The sequence below is a fragment of the Panthera onca genome, chromosome D4 (genome assembly GCF_046562875.1).
Source record: "Panthera onca isolate mPanOnc1 chromosome D4, mPanOnc1 haplotype 2, whole genome shotgun sequence".
Taxonomy (NCBI): Eukaryota; Metazoa; Chordata; class Mammalia; order Carnivora; family Felidae; genus Panthera; species Panthera onca.
This window is the reverse complement of record NC_138351.1, coordinates 71,268,473-71,294,819: the sequence shown is the minus strand read 5'-3', so window position 1 is coordinate 71,294,819 and position 26,347 is coordinate 71,268,473. Positions and strand designations below refer to the sequence as shown.

Sequence of the window (26,347 nt, the reverse complement as noted above, 5' to 3'; positions counted from 1 at the left end):
AATTTTATACACAGAAAAATGGGCACCAGTTTTCCATTGGGCTCGGAAAGACCCTGGGTTGGTAAGACCCAGAAGGAAGGTAGTGATAAGGGATTTGCCCAGGGGCTCCTCAGAGTCAGGCCAGAGCCACAGCAGATTACCTGTGTGCTGGCTTTGAAAGGCTAGAGATTTCTGGACCTTTTAGGAAACCCCTCCCTCAGCTTAATGTACTTTTTTTTCTTTTCTTTTTTCTTTTGCCTTCCTTCCTCCCTCCCTCCCTCCTTCCCTTCCGTCTTTCCTTCTTTATTATAGAGAAATACTCTTGATATTAATATCTATCTAGAATGTCACACAGAACTGCCTTAAGAATGATCTAGTAAAATTACTCATTTTATAGACGAGAAGGTTGGGGCCAAGAGAGTAAAAAGTCACACAATCAATGGCAGATCTAGGACAAAGTCCAGGCCGTGGACCCCTTCACACTCAAAACTGCTGATTCTATAATTTGATGTTTTCTTTGTTTTCAAAGCAGACACAAGAACTTAGAATTCAGTGGTTTATTTAATAAAAAAGTATCACGTCCCACATTTTACAAACTGAATTATTCAAACAAAAGAGAGAGAAACACACACTCAGAAATCTATGCTAGATTGAGTCCTCTAGTTTTGTCTTATTTTTCTCTTGACCTGATTTCCCTCTATATTCATATCTGCTGTGTCTTTTTCTATAAACTGCCTCAAACACTTTCCTTTTGGAAGGGGAAAGATAGGAGAAAGGCGAAGCAGAAAGAAAAGTCTTTAGGATATTTCTAATAGAAACTTTACAAAGTAGTATTCTCATTTTACAGAAGAGGAAACCGAGGTGTGGTGAATTGAAATCAATTGCCCAGATTAGCCAGCTGGCCAATGACAGACCCAGGATTTGATTTTAGTCCTGACTCCAAAACTTCCCTTTGTTCTTGGTTTTGCGAGTTGAGACAAGGATTCCAGCCTGGATCTATCTCTCTTCTGGACCATTCTTGCCCACCCCGGGCTCCCCTGTGCCATTGTTTCCAACCCAGTGGCCCATTGGAATCACTTGCAGCCATTTAATGAATGCCCCAGGCCTCACCTACACCAATTAAATCAGGATCTCTGAGGTGGGGCGCTAGTATAATTCTATTTTTAAGGAAATGTCCCAGATTCTAAGCAAGCAGGAAAGGAGAACCAGAGAGCTACAGCATGGCGCTCCGTGGGAGAACTCACAGCTCTTTGAGAAGTCCACTCACCCTACAGGTGGGACTGACTGCATCTCACATGGACTATAGGCTCACACAATAGAAAAGAAGAGAAGAGGGAGGAAAAGAAGGAAAGAGTGAAGAGAGAAGAAAAGGGAAGAGAAGAGAAAAGGAGAAGTTGAGACGTCCCTGAGTGGTTCTTTTTCCATTAAGGTCTGCTTAATCTCTAGTACTGAGAGTTTTACAGCTTGCATGGACTAAATCCCTGACTTAGGGATCCCAATCAGATCTGGTCTCCATCAGTGAAAAACTGCTTACGCCGGGGACAGCTCCAGATGGAACGGATGTTACTTTTGTTTAAATGATGGAGAGCTTTATGGAGACTTTAAGTTTGTCGTGGATGTATTCAATTCATTCCTTATGCAAGGCGCAGTGTGACTGACACCTGGTGTGGCAGAGAGTTTGAAGTCCCCTCCCAACCGCCACCCCCTCCCCCCACCCTGGGCTTGAATACCAGCTCCGTGTCTCTGCTTTTCCTTCCTGTTGCTTTGGCGAGTCACTTTGTATTTCTCATTCTAATTTTCAAAGTGAGGGACTGGGATTTTTAAGAGAATCCAATGTGGGAAGACAGTGTTTCCCACATTTCAGGGATAAATGAACATGGTACTAAATAACACTGAACCACATAGAGAGAGAGAGTTATTATCATTTGATTCTCTTTCATTCTACCTGGTAATATGAAAGGGCTGGACATGTATTTTTTGAGAGTTCTCCAACCTGGCTATTCCCTCCTTTGACAATGAGAGCTGGTCACAGGTAACTGTACAATTAGGCAACAGTATGCAGCTGGGAATTAATGATGTTGATTTGCCTTTATTTTGACAGTTACTTTTTTTTCAAAGTTTGTTGACTTGTTTGTTTGTTTATTTATGTAAGTAATTTCTAAACCCAACGTGGGGCTTGAACTCACAACCCCAAGATCAAGAGTCCCATGCTCTTCTGATTGAGCCAGCCAGGTGCCCTTGAGAGTTACCTTTTTTATGACACGTAGGTAGGGCTACAAAACTATCTTTTAAGTAAATTTAAGTCAAAGAAGTGGCTAAAAAACCAAATAATGGTCCACAGGTGATATTCACACAGGATAGAAATAATTAAACTGGTGCCCAAAAGTCAAAGTTTAGGAGAAACCAAGTTAAGGTAGATGACAGAATCTCACACTGAGTCTCTGAGTATACTTAGGGTTTGGTTGGAATTCAGGGACAGAAGAAATGACTGAACCCGTTTGTGAACTCTGGTTTGAAACCTCTCTTTACAAAATGGAATTTGAGGCTGCATAAACTAATAGTGTGGAAAGGATGATTCACACGGACCCCAGACTTTATCGTGCCTTCAAGTTGCCCTTGGGCTGACTTAAGAACCCTTACCTGAAAAGAACCCTTACCTAGGTCCACTGCTCATATTTTTAATTCTCATGACTTAGAAATGGAAAGAAAGTGGGGAAAATACAATTAGCATCTTAAGTTTCATTAGCCTGTAGTTAAAAGTTACAAGAAAACACTAGATCACACTGGTGTTTGAGGACAAGCCATGGGAGGAAAGAGTCCCGTTTCATATGCTCTCTGAATTGTCAAACTTCTGGTTGATTGCTTTTCTTAATAAGGTAAGGGAGTAAACCTTAGAGAACATTTCTATTCTGTGACAATATAGCCTCAGGAGCACAACAAAAGACCAAGAATTAGAGGAGACAAGACCACATTTAAATTTAAGTACACGGGAGATCTGCCTCGTATTTTCTCTAAAAAGAGCTATGAAGCCCCCAGAACTATTCAACTGTCGACCACAAGGTTTTTGTTTATCTTTCCGGGAATGAACCTTTTTATCAAAAAGCATACGATACCACAAAGCTCTTAAAACATTTCATTTTCATTTAACCAAAGGTAGACAGAGTAGCATATATATATGATTTACAATTTATATACCTATATAGTGTACATATATATATATATATACTTTATATACCTATATGGTATAATACATATATACACACACACACTCTATATGTATACTTTACATACATATGTATACTTTACATGCACTATACATTGTAGGGAAAGGAATTTTTTTCTCTTGAGTTGTAAATGAGCTCCATCACCATACAAGTAGGTGGGTTTTCCCATCAAAAAGCAAAAGCACCAGATTCTGAGACTGGTTTTCTGCCCGTAGCCTGTTCAAAATTTTAAATGCTTCTATCAGATCCAAATCCAAACATAGTATGAAGCCTCATGCTCCCAAAAGAGTTCAGGAGACTTAATCTCTAGCTCTGTCTCAGCTATTATCTTGCTATGGGTAAGTCTCATCTCCACCTGGGACTCATCTGACCCAGCCATAAAATGGGTGGATTATGGTAGATTAGGGGTAATGCACTCAGATGTCAGAAGGGGCAAGGCAGGTGACATGAACAAAGGAAGTTGGCCGAGAGTAAGATCATAGGATGTGGTGGTGGTGATGGTGAGGGAAAGTGTGGCTCCTCTAAAGGAGACAGCTGCTATCAGCTCCAGGCAATGGTTAGCTAGAAAAACAATTGAAGGATAGCACAAGCCCCTTATCCCTGGTGCCTCTCACACCTTTAATTTATTCCCTTAAAACTTTTTAAGTTGATTTGTTTATTGAGAGAGAGAGAGAGAGAGAGAGAGAGAGCCCACACACACAGGAGTGGGGCAAAGAGAATGGGAGAGAGAGAATCCCAAGCAGGCTCTGCGCTGTCAGCACAGAGCTGAATGCGGGGCTCAACCTCACAAACTGTGAGATCACAAACTATGAGATCATGACCTGAGCTGAAGTCAAGAGTCAGATGCGTAACTGACTGAGCCATCAAGGTGCCCCTAATTTATTCCCTCTTAACATGCTTTTTCTTCCGGATCTCCCTGCCACTCCCTACCCCCAACCTTCTCAGAGTCTCCTGGACTTAAGCCCTCTGGACCAAGTTTCTCAGGGATGCCCATGCCACCCTCGGCTCCTCTTGGCATCGGTCTTCAGTCCTAGCCTGGGAGCTGGAGCTTGGGTATTCTGGGACATCTTGCCTCAGTTGTGTGATTCTTTCCTACAGGTTTGAGTTTGCTCTATGTAGTTGGATACAACTTTGTGCTCTCCCGGAGAGTAAAGCTGTTCACCCCAACACATGGGGTTCTGTGTGTGAAGCTCTTTGCACACCCACACAGGTTGGATCCTGGTGCCTTCCAGTGCCCCCAGGAGGAGGCATCAGAGAAAGACACCCAGAATGTAAATGGCCTGACACCCTTCTCCAGGGAAGACTTGTGAGTCTGAGCCAAATGGCTGATGTATACTTGTTTACTGTGTAAGCAAGAGGAGACCATCTAATGTACAGTGGAAACTTGTACAAAATAAATAATAGCTTTGAGACATTAAAAAAAAAAGACAGAGCCTCTAAAATATCTAGAGAAACTGGAAATCCATATTTTTAAAGTGAGAATTCTCTTATTATTTTTAGCAATGAATTAAAAACTATCTGAAAGCACTATGCAGGCAAAATTTACAAGGTAGGCTAGATTCAGCCTGTGGATAGCCATCTTGTGATTCGGCACTTGACGATCTCTTTGAGATCTGGTAGCCTGAACTCTGAAAGGAGCATTTAACTCCTTTTGTGCATTGTCCATGAAGTGGAGGATTTGACAGTGTATGAGACAAGCAGGAGAGGAGTGGGGCTGCTGGGGAGGCAGTGGTGCTGCAGAAGGGTGACACAGCCTAGGTCAAAAGGCAGGCCCTCATTGCCAGCACTGTTCCTCTTAGCAATACTATTGTCAACAACAACAACAACAACAAAATCACCCTAGCTCATTCAGAGATGGACATGCCACTCCTAGAGTTTACAGAGTTGTTTGGGCAATTTAGTTAATTCTTTTTCTACATGGGGAAGGAAAAACTATCAAGCAGTAATGAGAAGAGAACGGGGTGATTTTACCCTCTGCTTCTCTTTTGGGATGGAAGTCTGCAGAGACACCTCCTGTCCTCCAGAGGGCGCTAATATTACAGAGCGTTTGCTTGAGTACATAAAGGTTCAAAATAAGAACTGGTGCCATTTTGTGGGGGGTGGGGGGGTTGTTGTTGTTGTTGTTGTTGTTGTTGTTGTTGTTGTCTGTTTTTGCATAGATGGCTCCGTTATCCAGATCTGTGTCCAGCCTCAGCTGCAACCTCACACCACGTTCATGACACACAGCCTTCTGTGTGGAAGGAAGTTATGGCTGGGCTTGAAACCTGTCCCCCCACGGCCACCCCACCCCCACTTATAGCTCTGCCATATTGGGTGAAGTGCTTACTCTCTTAGTAACTCAGTTTCCTCATGTATAAAGGAAAACAATAGCAATGTCTCCCTCACAGGGTCGATGTTAAGATTATAGGAAATCCTACACACCCTAGGGAAATGCCTAGTTCTGCGTTGGTGGTACTGAACTGTGTTCCCTTTCAAAGTTCTTATTTTTGTATCTAAGTTTGTCCTGCTATATTTGGAGTTCATCTGGTCATCTTTTGCCCTCTATGATGGAAAATGATCCCTAGAATAGAATTACTCGTTTTGAACTATATGAAACTGTTGACATTCAACACTATCGCTCTCCAAAATTTCATATGGTTCAATGTAATACAAAAGCAGTCACAAACCCAGAGGAGGGAAAAGCAGCTTCCATTTTTATGCTGGTTTTAGAACACACGTGAATAGCCTATAATCTTTACATTTGGGAAAGGTAAACCCTTTGGTAGAGGGACAGACACTTTCTCGTCACATGTAAACTACCATTTGGTATCCACTTCCCGTTCACAAACTGCTTTGCAAAAATAGAATTTCCTTTAACTCCACAACAACAATGGCGGTGGGTGTAAACACACAGCTTTTCACATGCTCCTGATGTATCACTGTTAGTATGCCCGAGGTGATGGGGTGTGTCATGTGCCACTGTGCTTCTGGCCCCCATGTCCACACACTGGAGAGTATTTCAATCAACAGAGAGAATGATATAAGGAAAGCCCTGCCGCTCACTGTGAAGGATGGATCAGACAAAATGTAGTTCCACAGACATTTGGGTCAAATGCTTAGATGCCTAGGGGCCACCCGGTTCCGATATCGCCAGCAGTTCTGACAAGGACAAGATGTTCTTGCACTTTTTCATCTAGGGGTTGAAACTCTTGTGAGTTTCAGCTTAGTGGTTTGAGCTGTCTACAAGACACCATTCATACTGTCATCTTTCCAGTTAACTTTCATACGTAAAGACATAAAAAACAAAATCCACTACGGAACCCAACAGATGAGAATGCCCCACTGATTTCTTTTACCCACATCCTTAAAGAAAACAAATTTCTCTGACAGTTCTACAGATGGTATCACATCTGCCCTTTGTTCATCCTTTCATACAATAACTTTTAAACTTTTTATTGAGTGCCTACTATGTGCCAGGCCCCACGTGAGGCCAGGGATTAGGAAACTACAAGCCAGAGGGCCAAACCCAGTCTACTGTCTGGTTTTGTAAATAAGGTTTATTGGAACACAGTCACACTCATTCATGTATGTGAATTGCATGGCTGAGTTCTGGCAAAGCTGCATAGTTATGACAGAAATCATCTGGCCCACGAGCCAAAATACTTACTATCTGGCCATTCACAGAAAAAAGTTTGATGAGCCTACTCTAGATAAAGAGGATACAGTGGTAAAGAACAATAACAAAGTCCCCGTGGGTCTTCAGATGTTCCTGTTTCTAGGACTGCAGTGGATGACCGCTTACTGCCTAAAGGGGCTGACCAAGTTCGACCCACAGGATCATAGTCAATGCCACTTCTAGGGGCGTGCAAGAATGAGAATAAGGACGACAGGTGTGGACAGATGTGCAAGAGCAGGTGCGAGAGAGGAAGTGTTGGGAAAGTGGATTAGTTAGTGTGGAAACCAGCTGGAACAGGCAGGCCACAGGGATTCCCCCAGAGGGACACCCAAACCCACGGATGGGCCAGGGACCACATGTATCAGAATCACCTGGAGACATGATTAAAAATGCAGGTTAGCAGGCCCCACCCAGGAACCTGGATCTGAGTTCCAGAGGTGTGTCTGAGCTTCCACATTCTTAGCTGGCACCCCCACGTGATTCTGAAGCGCGCTCAAGTTTGAAAGGCACTGGACTAACGTTTAGTTTTCGTGAGCGGTCGAAGGCGCTCCCAACGCGGTCTGGCCTGAAATCCACTCGTGGCAGGTGAGAAGGGGAAAGAATCGGGGCACAGACACACAGAGGTAGATGCAGTGAAAAGGCAGTTTATTGTCTATTAATACTGTACAGAGAAACAGAGAGAAGCTACAAGTACAGCATTGGCTGTCGCTGGCAGTGTTATTTCGGAAGTCAGTTTTTGTGTTGTTTTTCATCTGAAGGAAATAGAACAGTCAAAGTACACTTCAGGTTACAAAGTACAGCAGCTAGCCCAGCAAGTCTAATTCAGAGTCAGCACGACAGGCTCCCACCCCACCCCCCAACCAACCACAAAAATGGAAATATTTACAGAGAGGTCACTCGCCCCGAGTGAGCTACTAAAGCTGAAAATTCCATCAACAACCTACATTCACTGAAAAGCTGCATCAGACACAACATTTTCTGGAACCCCTGTATGATTTTAACTCTGCTAAGTCAGGAGCTTGAGAGGAAGAAAGAGTGTTCCAGAACCCTGCAAAGATTAGAACTCCTTCTGCTTGCCAGAATTGGATTATCACAGAATTGGGGTTGGAGCTGCACACAGAACAGTTCAGATCAGGCCTTGCCTAGTGGCCTCCCTACATGTAAACACTAGTTGCAAAACCAAGGAGCTGGAGGTCTCCCTGCCACCCCATGTCAACACTGTGAGGCTCCTGGGTGATAAGAGATGAGAGCATATCGGCTCTCCCTTCACACCTTCGGGCAGTTGTATAGCTCTTTCATTTTTGCAGCTGTCTCTATGACGCTGAGTTTGAATTGGGCCAGTTGGAGGGATTCTAGGGATAAAGGAATTGATTTGCATGGGAACCAGAAAGGTTATTTTTCTTCAGTGTTTGTGACCTTGCCTTGTTGGAAAGGGATTTGGTCTTTTAAGGCCATAGAAAAAAGGCCCCTTTTGGGGCAAGGACGCTGCCTGGGAAGAGAGTCTAACAGGGGTGGTGAGCAGACTCTGAGACTTAAGCTGCTCTGTCTCTCAGACAAAGGAACAGGTGTGGATGAAGGTCTTTACAAAACTGAGTTTGATTGTAATGGGAACTTGGGAGCTTGGGGGAAAACTGGGCGGGGGGTGGGGTGCGGAAATCCAACAACTCTAAAAATTCAGAATCTCATTAGTGGATAGTGGATAAAACAATTCTTTTTTGTCTCTACTTAACTTGGAAAATATGGTGTGGCCCCACTGATATTTACAAGGACAATAATAACTCCTAATCTGATAGTTTGGTTTATACATTTTATACGCTTATGTATAAACTGTAGATGGCCAGAGGCTTCTGACTACCCATCTCATTCAAATGTACCATAGTGAGTGGTCCCTTCCCCTCGAATGTAGTAATTAGTCCTTAAATATGTGAAACAGTTGAACTTCGATCATTGCTGTTGTGAGCTTACATTTAAAATAAAACTGAGAACAAACTGAGGGTTGATGGGGGGTAGGAGGGAGGGGAGGTTGGGTGATGGGTATTGAGGAGGGCACCTATTGGGATGAGCACTGGGTGTTGTATGGAAACCAACTTGACAATAAATTTCATATTTAAAAATAAATAAAATAAAATAAAATAAAATAAAATAAAATAAAATAAAATAAAATGGCTATCCCCTTCCAAAAGATCATTATATGTTATTAAAGGCATAGCCCAGAGAGCTATCTGGCCATATAAGATGGTTTATCTGATGATAGGTATAGAAAGCTTGATCTTACAACCTAGATCTGTTTGGAAACACTGGATTTCACGCAGTGGGGGCAAAAGGGCAGGTCACGGGACCTCTGATCACGACCCCCAAGGTCTGGGTTCATGCTACAGAACTCACCAGAAAGTTATCTTTGTGGAATGGAGAAATAACTCAATCAAGGGTGTTTTCAAACTCAAGCTTCATAATGCATATAAATTTCATTATAAAAATAGCTTTCCTTAAAAAAATACACAAATGTAAAATATTCAATTTCTATAGCCACTCCTTACTCCCGCCCAGAGGGCAATCATCTTAGACCATAACAAATGGGCACACCATTCAGTTATGGCTCAGTCACACCAGTTGAATCCATGTCTCTTGCCTTTTCAAGCTATGCCACTTGTGCTTAAAAATATGCTCCCAGACCCAGAGAGGAGGCCCACAAGTTCACCCTCTCACTGTGGGAAGGACTGCGGGAGGTCACATGCTCCACGTGGCCTGCCCAGGAATGTCAGGGTGTGATAATCAGACTCAGGTGAGAACACAGGGACACGCTTGGTTGACAGATGGGCATAGACAATGTCCAAGCTATGTCCACTTGATTCCCCCTGCGCCTGACCTGCAAGGTTCTGCCTCAAGGCTCCTGTGACGAAATTTACAGCCCTGAAGAGGGCTGGGCAGGGGCGGGGAAGAGAATGTTGTGTTAATACAGCTTTGGAATACAACCTGCATTTTTTGTTTGTTTGTTTGTTTTAAAGGACAGAAAAGAAGAACATGAACAGCAATGCTAAGGCAAACTTTCAAATGGCACATCAGAACTCTGTTTTTGTCATTTGTTTTGTTCACAAGGCAGATACATTCTGTAAACATACATACCATACAGTACATTAACCATAGGAAAATAAAAAGAAAGCCACCCTGTAATTCTTTTCTTTCTGTATTTCTGTTCTTTTACTCCAGAAGGACTGCCTGAAGTCTAGGGAGAATTTGACGGTTCATGAAATATGCGTTTCTTTTGATAAAAATGCAGTGACTTGCGAAGAAGAGCCCCAGTTGACTAGGAAGAGGCATTATGGGGAGAAGATGACCACTCACCCCCCAACTTGTAGAAACTTAGAAAACAGTCACAAAATATAAAAAAGTCATTAATTTTCAGGAAACATTTTGGTTTCCTGCTTAGTAAAAGAGAGCATTGAAAAATTGTTTTTTGTTTTTTATTTTTACAAAAGTTAAGGCTGTCCAGATCTTTGATGCAGAACGTTTAAGGTCCCCCAAATCACATCTTCTATTTTCCAGTTGAAAGCAGGGGTTCGTGCTATGGTTCTGATGGAGCGGGGAGGAGAAGCAGAGGCCTAGTTAAGTCATATAAAAATTAAGGGGGGTGGGCAAGGTGGTCTAAGGATCCCCAGGGAAATTGCCCTTTGAAACTTTCAGGATGTAATCTTTGTCTTAATTTCTTTCTACATTCAAATAATAAGTATTTTGGGTTTTGTTAAAATGGGAATTTTATCACGGAGTTTGCTGAAGCTATGAAAAGACAGACACATAACCACACTGTGCTCCTCAAATGAGACTGACTTCTTTTTCCCTAGAGAATGTAGGCAAGTTTTCCTGGTAAGACCAGAAGAAGGCTATATGATGAGTAAGTTGGCAGCAAGGATCAAAGATCTCATCTGGCTCATTTCCTGGAGCTGCTTGTGATAGATACCATAGCTGTGTTTACCTGCCGGGTTGTACTATCCAATAGGACAAAGGAAACTCTCGGGTTCTACCCTAATTAGTGGAATTCCATACACCTTGACACACAGTAAATTGAGGAGCTGCTAAAAGGTTGCATATTCACAGCGTTTCAAAACTTACTTGTGGTTTGCATAACTGGATGTGCGTGTTGCAAAAATAGAACTTAAAACTGCTTGCCTTGGAATGCTTTTTGTTGTAAACAAATCACATTTTGGGAGATGAGACTATTCCCACCAGGAATGGGCCCTTCGGTGAGTTAAACTCCAGTGACAAGAGAGATGGCTGAACAACAGAAAGTCCCCCGTGAGAATTTTGTCCCTGTTTATCTGTGTTTTAAATTGACAGGGTTAATGCCTTTAAAAGGGAGGAACTTGTTTAGTGGTTCAATCTTGCCTCTGTCACCATATTCCCTTCCTCCTCTTTTGCTAAGCATTAGTTACCAGCATTAAATGAATGGTCATTTCAAAGGTGTTGCATGCTCCCTTGAAATGAAATTCTGCAAGAAGCAAAGAGAAATAAACTGTTTTCATGCTTGGCCTCCACATTTTGCTCCGGAGATGATACTGCATCTCTGTGTTTTCCCCTTTTATGAAAACTTGACCCTAACAGTAAGACATTCTACTTGTATGTAGGAAAAATACCTTTACCACCAGGAAGTAAAATGGAGTTGGTGGGAACTTAAAGCAGATACCTGTGTAGTAACAGTTCAAAAAGGAGTCAAATCAAATGAACTCTAGAATTTGTTTGAGTTTCCTGAAAGGCTTTGAATATTTTTAGGTTCCTCAGAAGGCTTAAGGAAACCATGCTTTGGATTTGGCCAGACAGGAATCCCCTCATCCTTCCTCCTCCCAGTATCAAGTTATATCACTGGACACTGGCCAATCACTGTTAGAGGCAATTAATTTTGTTTATGGAAAGAATTAGTAGAATTATGGGTAAAAGAGGTACAAGGTAAAAAAAAAAAATTCCCCTTAGTTTGTCCTATTGTACATCAAAGAAAACGGAGTCAAGGATATATGTCATCAAGATTTTTTTGGGATATGTAAGGTTAAACTTTACCATTTTAACCATTAAAAGATCTTGAATTCAATGCATTGAAAATCTATTTATAACAAATGAAATACCCCTCCTTCCCCACTTTCTCCTCTTTCCATTTCAAGGGGAACCGATTATAAAATTTTAGAAGAAAATCCAACTAACCATTAGCTCAAAAAGATCATAGTTTGGCAGCTTCATTACTGATTCTCTAATTAGTCTTGCTATGTAAGTCAACACTTACATATTTTTGGAGGGTGTGATGCCATACATAATAAAGTTTTTACAGAGAATGATAGCAAGGAAGACAAAATGTTCTCAATCACAACACTGAGGATATTTTCATTATGAAGGGTAGTTACTTGTTACTGTAGGTGAGATTATAGGTCTCATCCCATAAAAGCACTGGCTGAGCCTGAGTCCTCCGTTTTTATAGGAAAATGATACAAAATATGCAAACATATGCCATATTCAAACAAACCATTTACTATGGCCACATATCATTTTAATAAAAGTGACATGTCTTACTTTAAACGATTAAATGATAGGCTTTAATAGTAAAAGTATAGACAGACCTCTAATTCATATAATTTGCTAATCCTTATAATAATAATTGATGAATGAAAGTGCAGATTATCACTGGTCTTTTAGATCTCATGTGTAGGGTTGTGGTGAGAGGGGCAGATCATTTTCTTCACCAGGAACCAGCTCACTATGGAAGGACGGGTAGGTCATTTCTGGGAATTCTCTGTCCTCGAAGAAGGACTGTTTCTCAAACAGCAAGCTCACGGGTTCTAAATTCTACCATTGTACTCACTAACTGTGCTTTTAAAAACTTCTATAGAATAGCTTTAATCCCTAAGTGAGTAAAAAAAGATAAGCTATGGTCAACTTTTAGGCTGTTTCTTTATTAAATAAATTATTAAAATAATAGATTGTCCAAACATTCAGACTGTTTTCTTTTTCTATGTCAATAGGTTTATCTGGCAGGCCATTTTCTTTAACATCTAAATAACGTGTACGTGACCACTGACTGAGGAGCGTGAAGCTGAGTGGGGAGATTTCTAGGCAGTAAAACCAGATGTATTCCTAGGTAAGACAGCAGCTTTATACCACTGCAGCTGCTTCAGTGAACCTGAGATTATTTAGAGGGAACCCCCTCAACTATTCAAAAGCAAGCCATTGATGGAATCATCTTAGAAAGCAGAATTTAGCTCCTTCAGTTGTCCCTTCTTGAACTCTTTTGTTTGCTTGTTTACATAGTGGTGATAAAGTGACTCACTTTGTGCTAATTAAAATATAACTATTTGATAAAAATTAACTTTTAACTAAAGTGTCATTTTTTCCCCTGTCCATTGGAATAAATAGAATTTTAAGCCCAGAAATTTAAAATAATAATAGAGTTAGCACTGAGAAAGCTATTTAGAACAAATTTAGCTGGTTCTATTAAGAAATTCTCTCAAGACGACCTTATTTTTTTCTCATCGACTTTCCACAGAAGTTAGCCTTGATGTCGTATGACTTACTGTATGTTTTTAAAAACTATGTTCTACGGAACATAGATAAATTTTGTGAACGATTCACAACAATGCCATGAACATTTGGGCAAATATCTTCAAGTTGCGATATCTCTGTTATTAAAATCATTTAAAATTTTACATCTTTGTTTTATTACTGTATTATTATTTTACTAAATTGCTTCCCTTTGGTTTTACTAACCCATGTGGTTGTTTGCTTTGGGAGAATGCTAAGAATTTATTTATAGAACTGTTCATTGTGTTCTAGAAAAAAAGAAACAAAAAAAAACCCCTCATCTTTGATGTTCCAAAATCCCCAAAAGTTTAAGAAACATGCCTTAATAGGCAGCTCAGCTATGTGCCACTCAATTGGTACTTGCAGAATGAGTTTAAGTGCTTCACGTGGAGAAGACAGGTCTTTGTTAAACATTTTTTTACATTCTCAAGTTTGTTTTGAGGGCTGGCTAGACCTCCATGGTGACATCACGGGAAACATTCTCTTTCTCATGGGGACAGAAAGAAAAGAGTCCAGAAGTAAGGCTCTGTAATCAAGCGGGCGGGTGAGATGAACAGGTAAATTCAGTTCCAGCACCGTCCGTCCACAATGAAGTGGAAACATGGCAGTGACCACTGTAGGTCAGAAAGACTGGTTTAGAAATAGGGTCACTGCAGAGATACTCCTCAAAATGATCCCTTCGTCGAAAATACATTAACATGATCAGAAAATATCCGTGAAAAAGAAAACAATATAAAAATTGACTTTTTTTTTTGAGACAATAGAAGCAAGGCTCATGGATATGCCTAAGTTTAGAGATCACTACTAATGCTCAAAACAATGTCTGTTTCATGTCCTTAGAAAATTAAAAATGGTGCTTCATATATAAAGGGTCCATCAGTTAAGCCGCAGAAAGAGGCAGCTGCCGATGGGCAGGTTACGGAATCAGTCCCTACATTTCAGCCGTGACAAAGCATTGGGTTCTTTTCTTTTCCATCAACTTCATTTCAGTTTTAACAGAAGGAAAGCCATAGATGCACAATACTGTAATCTGGAAGCTTATGTAAGGCAGCAAAAAGCATCACCCTAGATTGAACAGACTAAGTCAGGTCCACTTTTGGCCACACTAGCTACCAGCTAGAGCCAACAGCATTTTGCCACACGAGATATAAAAGCAAAGATCCACAGCAAGGGAGGCAAGGGAGAAGTCAGCGACGTGGTGACGTGTGACTACATTATAGGAACACGCTACAAAATGAAACCCCCGGTACCACTGGGTTCAATTCCAGTCAAGTGAATTAAGGCTACTAGATAGATAACTGGCAGATGTGAAGAGTCCATTCCAATCGAGCAGTAAGAAATCGATTCACTCTCGAAGACACAAGGAAAGGTTTAGAGGAAAAGCAAGTTCTTGGAAAGAATGAAGCAAACACATGCACGCTGTCTCTCAGGTGAGGAAACTGGAGAAAAATGAGAGGGGAAAAATAAGAAAGATCAAAGCAATCCAACTGCAAGGCAAGGCAGGTGTTTGCTTCCAGTTCACAGTATTGCAGTTAGTGGTACAGTGAGGTCTACGTAAGTGGTGGAGAGCACAGAGGCTGCCCAGAAGAAAAGGGAAGAAAGAAGTGGTCACATGACAACACAGCATTGACAGCGCTTTTTCTTTTGGGTACCTGGGGCTGGCTCTGTGGCCAGGCTCTCTTCCTTCCCTTCTGGGGATGAGGGCTCTGTGGTGTCTGAGATTGGCCTCCCGGACACAAGCTCTGCCGCATTCCCATCGATAGTGGACACGTCCGTCACGGTCTTCTCCCTCAATGACTTCTCATCGTCTTCATCAATGAGGACCAATTCAGCCTTGATGGTTTCATCATAGCCTAGCACCTTCTTAGTCTCCTCTTCATCCTCAATATTTTGGTAGCCCATGAAAATCATGGTGACTGGCTGATCCAAGTTTGCCTCCGGCCCTTCCGTGCTGGGAGCTGGGGCCTGCTGCCCTGGGGTCCCGGAAGAATGATCTTTCCTAGACTTATGTACCATTTCTAACTTGGCTTCTTTGCAGAGCATGTGTTCCTTAGGGTGGCTGAGGCTCCCGTCCGCAATCACAGTTCTTTCTGACACGTGCCCTCCTCTGAAGCTTGATTGTCCCGCCTTCTGAATAAGCTCTTCTACATCCTTTGAGCTTAATCTGTGCACTCCATTTTCTACTACAGTGCCTCCTGAGTGCACCTCATACACTACTTTGGTACCGTCATCATAGACTTTGACTCCTCTCTGATGGACCCCCTCTGGGCCAATGGTGGATGTAGAGAGAATCTTGGTCTCTCCTGTTTGTTTGTCTTTCTCCACATTAATTTCCATGGCGTACACAGCTTGAATGAAAACAAGAGAAAGGAAGTGCATGTTACAACAAAAAAAGCCAGTGAATGGTTAATTGCCAAACAGACAAAAAAAAAAGGTTTTGTGCCCTTTCTAGTCTAACTGCCAAGCATCTTGAGTGTTAGAGTTGAGTGCACATTGTGGACAGAGGTGGTTATATATGTTTTTGAACACAGAAGCTTAATACACTGGGAAGCCAGGTGTACAGAGTTACTATATCTCAGTGGCACTTACACTTTTAAGGAAGACCTGCTAAAATAAGACCACAAGCGACTGTTTGGATCCAACGTAATGAATTACAGGGAGGCTGGTGACATGCAAGTTTACCTTGATTGAGACCTTACCCTTATCTTATAGGCAATTTTATAGGCCCTGGTTATGAAATACCGTAATTCCAAAACCTTGAATCTTTTTCAAATTCTTCCCCCAAGCACTCTACTGTTGTTTTTTTTTTTTTTCTGCATTTGCTCTTACTGTTAATGGAGAATAAGAATATGCAAAGGATTTTGCAGGTGGGACCTGGCTATCCTCCACTGTTCGGTAAAACAGGGCGTGTGCAGGAACTGAAGTGACAAAAGCAGTCAGATTACATGCTCTGAGTATTTCAACCGCTTAGCTAGGTTTCTGAAACAAGAACCAGAAAAAGAACAAGACAGAGGTAGTATCATCCTGTGACACTGGAACTTGGGGACAATGACTACAGAAGGCCCCTTCTTCTGCCGTGTGCACAGCACACGAGCCAGGTCCTCGTGATTCTGCCCCATCCATCAACTTCTTTCTCTTTTACTGCCACTACTCAATCTGAGACACCACTTCTGCTTCCCTAGATTACTGGAAGGGCATGCTACCCGCTCTTCCCAATCACACTAGCCCTCTGCAGCTCATCCCAAATCCTGATGCCTAGCTGGGGCTCCTAAGGACATGCTCTTCCCTGTTCTAGTCTTGTGTGACACTCCATATTTTCAAATCTGTTACACAGAGGCACACATTCTGTGGCCAGAGGCACACATTCTGGATGCCAGGGAACCGACCATTGTTCCCATAAGGCCAACTGTCCCCAGGCACCCTTTCCCTGGATGAGCCATGGATACATCAGCCTCCACAGCTTCAAAACTGAATCCACCTTCTCTGAAAACTCCTCCATAGCCTTGGTTTTACATAACACCAGCACCATACAGTATCTCAAGCGAGAAGCCTCAGAATCACACCTGATTTGTCCTTTTCTTCCTAATTTCTTCCATAGCCAAACAATTGTTGTGAGAAATTAACTGCACTTCATACTTCTCCCCTTGTACCTCCTCACCACTGCCTCTATTACCACTGCCTCAGATCAGGCCCCCTTCTGCTCTCTGCATGACAGCTGTGCCCAAGTTCACCTGCCACTTCTCATAGCAGGGGGCAGAAGGGGCCCAAGGTTTGTTTCTGTATGTCCAGAGGAGCAAAGAATGGTTTTATATTTTTAAAATATTATTAAAAGAAAAGGAAGGAAGGAAGGAAGGAAGGAAGGAAGGAAGGAAGGAAGGAAGGAAGGAAAGTAAAAAAGAAAGGTAAAGAAAGAAAAGAATGTAAAGAAAAAAAGAATTTAAGAAAGAGAAAAGGAAAAAAAATAAAGGAAAAAAAAGAATATGTGCTCCACAACGTCTAAAATATTTATAATCAGCCCACTTATAGAAAAAGTCTGCCGACCCTGCTAGCCTATACTCCATTCTGCCCATAGCACCTTCTCCGCAAACCCTGTGTTGGTTCCTTGTGTCTTTATAGGATAAATGCCAAATGCTTTAGCTTGGCATATAATTCCCTTTGGAATTTGTCTGCAACTTCCTTTCAGGGCTTGCCTCACAGCCCCTCTCATTCCATGTACACCCCGGCCACAGCAAACTCACTATTCCCAGAATTTAACATCCTTCCCTGCCTGCTGTCTCCCTGCCCAGCCTGCCTTTCCCATGTGGCATCTCTGCTTATGAGTCCTTACCTCTTTCAGAGTAACTATAAGCTCCCCAACTATGTTAAGAAGATCCAAATGATCTTTTCAACCGCATGTTCAATGGCTCCCTTTTCCTCTAGCATAATCTAGTAACTGGTGTTACCATCCCACACCTCAACTCTTCCTGCTTTTAAGATTCCCTTCTTTTGAAACGTCCTTCTTTTAAGTTTCTGTGCATCCAAATACGACCCATCCATCAATGCCCAGTCAGCTGCCTCCTCTTCCAGAAGGTTTCTTTGACTCTTCCATCTCTAAGGCATCCCTCTCTCTTTTTTTAACTTAGTTTTTTTCAGTAATCTCTACCCCCAACATGGGGTACGAACTCACAATCCCCAGATCAAGAGTCTCACACTCTTGCAACTGAGTGAGCCACTGCCCCCTCTCGCTCTTAAGAGTCTCTGAACATTTCTAAACCTCTCTGAAGGTGCTTCACACTTTCCACTCAGTAGTATAATTATTTGTGGGAATGTTTTATTAGCTCCATAGATTTTTAGGATCACTAAAGGCTAGTGTTTTGCCTGACGTCTTTCTATGATTCCCCCCTCCCCACCAGCACCTACCTTGAAGTCTTTTGTATAGAAGGTACCCGATATACACACCTGTGAAACAAACACTACTAATTGAAAAGTCTACTTTGGTTGCCTTAATCTAGTCACAAATACTTTGTATAACACGACACCCATGAAAAGGTACACACAGTAATTAATGTTTGAACTGGTTAAGAAAACAGCAACGATACTGTTCCATCTGCTTGGGTAATAAGATACAGTCTATTCACCGTTCACACTTAACTAAAAAGATTGTGAAGTCAGATCCAATGCTTGATTTTCATCATGTCCATTTTGAAAGTTTCACTTATTCAGCACAAAGATCTTGAGTTTCCTTCAGTGACACAGTGAGAGGCCAACCGATCTTTGTCATTTCAGAAGCACATGGGCTCACACAGTGATGGTGATGTCAAGAGAAATATTTGTCTCAGTTATTTCCTGATTTTCCACAAAGCGTGTCACCAGAGAAACAGAATAGGCATTTAAAATTCTGCACGGACTCCAAAGCCTCTTCTTTAACTATTACACTTATAATTTAAAAAGCACCATTTTGGGTTATTATGTCCTATTACTATTAAAACACTCACGGGACATATTTGTAAATAAGGATGGTACTAATGATCGCCAGTTATAGGTACAATATCTAATTATCCATCCAGTAATATGTGAACAAAACGACACCTTGATCTGTAATCAGTACTGAATATGGAACAAAACATTTTCATATCCATATGTGATCGGATACAAATTATTAACATGGGAATCTTTAGAGATGTCTTTCTTCTTTTGCCCACCAATGAGAATGCTGTCATTGTTGGTCCAATCTTCCTCTCTCCGTCATCTTAACCCCCAACCCTCATTTTGTCTTTGCCTGCTCCTGGATTCAAAGACTGGACAGAAAAGACGATGAGGAGAAGTTCTGTGCCCGAACAGCTAAGTAGACACACACACAATAGAGTTGAGAAAGAAGGAATTCAGAAGGAGAGCTCATAAAAGCTGTGTGCAATATGGATGGAGAGGGAACATTTTTGTGGCAGTGGAGGGGATATGCAGAGGAAAGGAAAGGAAACGTAAGAAATGCTTCCGGTGGGGATATGAATTGGATTCCTTTTCATATCCTTCAGGAAAAACAGGTAAAGAACAGAGTTTCTCTTTAGTTTTGTTCTAGTTTTGTTTTGTTCTTGTTCTTGTTCTTGTGTGTGATTTTAAACTGTATTTTGTTAAATGTGCTGTGGCCCTGGGACTGAACCACGTGTGGCATGGTTTCATTAGGGTTACATATTCATATCTACATTTTCATGTTGTACACTGTTCTTGCAATATCTCTAGAATATGGGGGTAGAACATCTGAAGACATTTTGCTCATAAAATAAACCTAAGTATGTTATGCCATAAAATACAATATCCATCCATATTTCCTCCCTCAGATAAAACAAGACTTCAAAAGAAACAGATTTTTAGCAGGTTTTGTCAGGGTCCAGCTTCACATGCTTTGATTCCATCTCTCTCCTCTTAGGATGGGATACTTAGGTGAGCACTTTGAGAAGCTCTTGCTTCACACAAAGGCTTTGACTTCATGGATACCCATATGAGAATATTATCAGACATTCAGAAAACCACACAGGAGGCATGAACATTTATCTTAAACGTGTTGTTGATGAGCAAGCATTGTTATTTTGCTCTAGTTCTCAGCCAATAATATTTCAAATGTGAACCAGGGTGGATATGAACCAGTAGGAAAATGAGACTTACATGTTAAATTTGACATTTTATTTTCGATGCCATGCACACAATTTAAACAACTCTCCCACTTGTTATTGCCGAGTCGTGTTTACCAGAGGTCTCTCAATTACATCATGCTTTCATGTCTAAACACAAAAAATACCCCCTGCTCTTCCCTCCTCTTCCCTCCTCTTCCCTCAAGCTTCCCCCATGCCACAGGGGTAACAGGACAATCTGTGTAGTGACGAGGGCCCAGTGCTCAGCTTATTGAAAAAAAAAAAAAAAAAAAAGGAAGGGGTGCTGCTGAGGGGCGGAGGCTTTCTGGGAAGCCCCTGAAAGAGATTTTGAGAGAGCCCCACGGACATACAAGAAAGTATGTGAAGAAAAGCTCTCTGAAATTTCCTGGAGGCGGGTTCTGGAGAGAAAAAGGAAAGGAGACAGTCTGATGGTAGTTCCAGTGATAAGAGGACTGAAATCTGGAAGCATGTTTTTACAAAATGATAGATTTAATTGGTGATTTCCCAACATGACATACTGATGACAATAAGGTTGGAGGGTTTAAAGCATTTGTGCGATTCTTTCCAAGAACCTAGACAGGGGAGTGAGTAGATACTCATTTTGTCAGTGAAGAATAAGAACCAAAGCAGTGGCTTTCTGCAAAGGGATACAAGTGAATGATGGAATGGCACTTTGATGTTGGCTTTACTAGGTTCTTGCTCCCCCATGGCCCTCTGGTCAATAAGGAGAATCTTGAAGAGGCAGAGGCGGTCTAATGGGGGTTGATAATACTAGACTCCAGGTGCTGAAAACAGCCAGGTGTGGACTAGAAGGGAGGCCCCTGGGTAAGATACTTGCCGAAAAACCAGGGTGAGGGTGGGCTGTGAAGCTGTTCTGGTCTGGCATGCTGTGGAGCCCAAAGACATGGGTCTTGGAAGCAGAGAATGCTTGATTCCAGTTCAAACTTATTCCCATGGCTCTATGTACTCTTTTGTTCCTAGTTACCATTAGCTTTGGTAAAGAGAAGGCAGCTCTAAAGACTATAAGGAGCCTAGGGAAAAGGAAACAAGAACACCCAACACAAGTGACGTGTGGCTGACCAATCACATGATTCCATTTCAGAAACAAGCCAAGAGCATACCAAACAAGACAGTGTGTTCCATGAGGATGGAAAACTCAATCATGTCACATCCCTTGACTCATCAGGGTTCTCCCAGCTCACTTGTTTTGACCCACTGTAATCAGTGGGAGGAGGTAGAAGGCCGAAGGTCCACATGTAAAGTATAAAATGACACCACCCACTGTCATTAGTCAGTAAGATGGGAGGTATTGGGGAAAGGGAGGAAGACACTTGGTCTGAACTCCTATTGAGGTGACACCCTGTCTTTGGACCTCACTTTTCCCATTTGTACAATGAAGGATATCCAGCTTTGATATCCTGTGGCGCTGTAAACAGCCTGTGTGCCTTGTGACCCAATGACGTATAAAGTATGTTAGGAGGGCAACAGACAGCCAGATCGTGACTGTTACCCAGAAGTGAACATCCAGTAGCTGACATCGCACTGGGAATGTAGAAGAGAAATGGTGCACATGCTTGGCTTATTGAGTGAATGCACATACATGCAATCTTTTCCTGCTGGCCTATGAGTACGCATATACATATATGCTCGTACCTTCTCTTGAGGATGGAAATACAAAACTGGCTATCATAATGGCAAAGTAACAGTGAAAGTGAGGAAACTGATTCAGAGTGGATTTTCCCTCTCATCCCAACACTTAGGCAATCTCTAACTTCAAAAACCAGTAATCAAAAATTTCTTGGAATAATTGTTTTCCCAGGATCCCTTAGTATCAACAAAAGTAAGTCAGCAAAGTTGTGATATCATGGATAACAAGAGCAAAAGCCAATTTCCTATATCTGATTTTGCTCCTACCTTCTTGGTCAAGAAGGACGGTTTTCAGTCCAAAAAGTGCCAGAAAGAATATCACTAAGAGAGAAATGAAGCCCAGATGAGTGGAGAAGATTGGAAAAAATAAAGCACCCAGGGATATAAATGCGTTCAGTGCTTCAGACCCAGGGATCAGTTCCCTTACCGATAAATGTGTCTTAAGAATCTTACACACTGGGGCGGGGGGGTGGCGGGGGCGGGCGTGGGTGGCTCAGTGGGTTAAACATCCGACTCTTGGTTTAGGCTCAGGTCATGATCTCATGGTTTGTAAATTCAAGTCCCACATTAGGCTCTGTGCTGACAGTACAGAGCCTGCTTGGGATTCTCTCTCTCCCTCTCTCTCTCTGCTCCTGCCTGCCCCCCCCCCCATCCCCGCTTGCTCTGTCGCTCTCTAAAAATTAAATAAACTTAAAAAAAAAGAATCTTATACACTGGGAAAGGTGTGGAGGCAGACATCCAAAGTTCTGATTTTAAAAAATAGAAGGAAGGAATTACATAAACTATGTAGCAGTAGCTTGAGATCATGGCTGGCTAAATTCTGAAGTTCATTTTCAAAGAGCAGAGACCACCAAGAACCAGGGAGGATTCATCAGGCAGAAGGTATACAGATTAATCTCGTTTTCTTTTTGTTCCAGTTCTTTAGACAATTTAGGCAAAGCCAGAGACACAGCACATCTGGATCATCATCAAGTCCCTTATATTCCTGTGAACAAGACAGAAATATGTGCCTTTGGGTGTCAAGACAATTGCCAGAACTTGTTACTCATTAAATGATCATGCCCCACACATGTCTACTTAGGGTTCTCAAGGGTCAGGAGACCCCAACAGTATGTCACAGGCCTCTGACTTTGGATCCAATTGTGCAATGTTTTCATCAACGCGATGATGAAAAATAATGGAAGCTTACTTTTCAGATCTGAGATGATACCAAGTAGAGAAGAAAAGCAAGGTTGTGAGGTGCTAAAATCAATAGCTGTGAAGACCCCAACAACAGAGAAGATCTATTTTTAAAACTGTTAAATCCTTTATTCAGATGGAAATCTGATATAGAAATACAATATAAACCCAAGGACAGAGGAGCTGCTGTGTCTGAAATGGGAGAGAACACCTGAGCCCTGACTCTCAAATCCCCTTACACCATTCCCTCCTCTACTTTTCAAGAAGCCTCCTCAGTGACCCCCCAAGGGGCTCCTGACACTTACATGGGGCAATCTAACATGAAGAAATTTAACAATCACATCAAATCTACAAAGGGCAGATAGCTCATCCTTACTTTTGCCTTTTGAGATAATGAAATAAAGAACTTTGTAGGTTCTCTGAGCAGGTGAAGCCATATGTGCACAATTAGAGGAAACAGACTACATATTTCAACGGCAATGATTCTGGAACTACGACTACACAGGATAAAGGGAATGAGGATGAGCAGTGGCACATGTCAAACGACTCTGAGGCTTTACTTTAGAACCTGAACCTGAAAGGCTATGGCACCAGCGAAGTGAGTCATATGGTCTGTGGCTTCACGCTCTGGGCTGGGGGGAGATCAGCTCACCCAAGAGTGCATGGAGCAGCTCTGAGCACTGCAGCTCAGGAAGATTAGAGACAAAGTGAGGAGTGTTCAGAGGGGAGGGACAAGGATGGCAGAGGGTGTCAAGGGCATGTAGAGTGGGGATCTGGGAAAGACCAGAAAACGACAGTCATTTTCAAATAGTTAAAGGGAAATCAACTTGGGTTTATTCTGAGTGGCTCCAGGTGGCAGGATAAGGACCAACGTGGGGAGATGGAGGCAGACGAATGATAGCTCCACCAGAGGAAGGACTTCCCCAGGGTCAGAACCAATTAGAATGAGCTGCCTGGAGGGACACTAAGCCCCAATAACAGAGGTGTGTGACTGTGTCTGAGGACCTCTTTGGAGGGCGGCTATACCCTGGCTTCCATGTTTGACTGGAATAGACGCCTCCTAATTCTAAAAGCAATGATGCTAAATAAATCCCCATTTATACACAATCCTGAACTTCCCAAATCCAAACAACCAGAATATTGAGTAATGACAAGTGACATATATTAAAATGGCCCCAAGATTATGCAAAGTTTCCAAAAGGATGTTCATAAAGCAAGATGGATCATATCTAGGAAAAAGAATTCTAGTGGTGAGTGCCATTATTTGGTATGCTATCCATGCTCTGTATCGTCACTATTGGCCATAAATGATCATGAATCTGGACACTCCATTCCAAAAGCAGTCTAGACAAAGGAGTTAACCACATCAAATGCGATTCCAGCCACAATTCTGCTCGTATATATTTCCACAGTTAGATATGTCTATGCAAATTTGTTCTTCAGTAATAAACAAAAGTACACATAAACTTGTTTTTGAAGATTCTCATCACATAATACTTTTTTTGGAAAGTGCATTTGCCATTGGATCGCTATATTTCTGCAGCATCTTCAACTATGAAGGAAGTTAGGTTGTGATAGTGCACGTAGCCCCACAGACCCAGCACTACAATCACATTAACATTTTACTCTTGCATATTACACTGTTCGACTATCAGTGCTACTCTTATTCCCCTTAAAAATTAGTTCTCACACACTGTCTCTACCCTCTCCCTGAGCTGATCCATTAGTTGGATCATATCACCTGTCCTGTGAGGTCCGGGAACATGTTGTGGAAACGGGCTGGGAAGCTGTTTACCCACACTTATTGGGAACTCTCAACAACCAAGGCTCCAATAACAAGCAGAAGGTATGTGACTGTTGAACAGTTATTACCTTATCTGATCTCATAAGTGCTCCTTGGAGCATTTGAGAGTCTGTGGCTTAAACTACTGCCAGTGATTCCTTTACAGCATGCCTGTAGGCGCAAGATCCAGTTTACCAGTCCAGGGACATCTGGACCTGGCCAGGGTTTGACCACACACCATTTAAAGTCCCACCCAACTCTACAACTCCATAAGTCAGTATGTAAAACTGATATGCTAAGATGTTTATGGAGACATCCCACAGATATTTAATCAGTGCACAACTGCGTCAACACTTACTTGCCCTTTTATTTTATTTTTACATTAAAATAAGGAGGGAATATTTGCTTCACAAAATATTCAGATTGGCCCATATAAAAGATTTCTCTGGCTTAGAAGTCCATGATTATTTTGTTTCATGGAAAGTGTCATTATAAGATTTATTTTAGACATTAATTCACCTAGATTATGTAAAGCATAATTTCACATTCATATTTGAACTCATCCACATTGTCACTGACCTTGGCCATTTTTTCATTTAGCCCACTGGCCCTCATTGCATTTCTGTGTAGAGTGAAAAGATTGGTATAGATTTATTTTTCATGTCCATCAGTTCTGATTTCTGAGGCACATTCACATTGGATAAGGCAAAACATAGCTCTCTATATACTTTGTACTCATAAATGTATTATTTTTTTAAATTCATCATTGTGAAAAACATTAGCAAGAAACATATGTTCTTTAAATTGCTACTTTTCCCCTAAGTATACCACAGTAGCTAAGAAATCATTGCAGAAATGGGGGATTTGGAAGTATATGTTTATAATATGTAAGCAGCTCTATTCCCAAAGGATTTGGCAACACACTCATATACTTTGAAGATAATTTCACCCAGTTTCCATCATAGCTCCTTTGATCTTGTATGTTTCTGATATGGAAAATAAAACCCCCTGCAGGCAGAGTCCAGATCAACTTTGAGAATAAGGAGAGATACAAAGACCATGAGAGACAGACCACACTAAAGTTAGGGGGAAAATGCTCTATTATTTTCTCAATATTCCCTCCTATTCAGTCCTTAATTACGTATTAGGGCCTAGTTCCTGCACTTTGTGGCTACTGTAAACTCTATGTCTGAGGCTGGGCTGAGGGCAAGGTCCCCTATGGGAGGATATCTGGACGTCCCTTATTATTAAAGCTCAGAGAAATGCCAAGCCCCATGTCCAGTCCTGGCATCAAAACCAAATAGCTCCCCAGGACTTACCAGCTGCTCTGCTAGTCCCGTCCTGCCCAGGTGATGGTTCTGCTGTTCGTGAACAGAGGATTGGCAGGTCGGGGAGCTGGGAGGAAATGTAATTTACTGCATCTGGTAGCAGAGAACAGGGAATACAATTAGGCACAGTGTCGGGAGGCCCAATGGGTTCACTGCCGAGACAGCAGCTTGTCTGCCCTACATAATGGACCGCGGAGGCGGCCACTGAACGAGAGGATCAGGGTAAACAAAGACAAGCATTTGCTCAGTGACTGGTATTCAGCAGAGTAGCTGAGGTAGGAGGGATCCTGGCCAGAGAGCTCAAGCCCCAGGACTGCTCTATGTATTAAAAGATTCATCAGAAAGCTCTAGATTCTAAGAGTACAATGAGT

At 42.0% G+C, this 26,347-nt stretch overlaps 1 protein-coding gene across 10 annotated transcripts in view; it reads right to left on the bottom strand.

Annotated features, from left to right (window-relative positions):
* The window catches only part of PALM2AKAP2 (PALM2 and AKAP2 fusion), a 480,648-nt gene that overhangs the window by 174,800 nt on the left and 279,501 nt on the right, over positions 1-26,347 (bottom strand). For 6 of the 10 annotated variants that reach the window (XM_081790931.1, XM_060609057.3, XM_060609059.3 and 3 more), the window contains exons 7-8: positions 25,968-26,069; positions 15,066-15,761 (exon numbers count right to left, since the gene is read on the bottom strand). The exons of 1 other annotated variant lie outside the window; for it this stretch is intronic. In XM_081790931.1, the coding sequence (XP_081647057.1) occupies positions 15,066-15,761; positions 25,968-26,069 (798 nt within the window). The remainder of the gene's footprint in view (positions 1-15,065; positions 15,762-25,967; positions 26,070-26,347) is intronic. 3 more of the 10 variants (XM_060609061.3, XM_060609062.3, XM_060609056.3) reach the window with 2 other exon arrangements.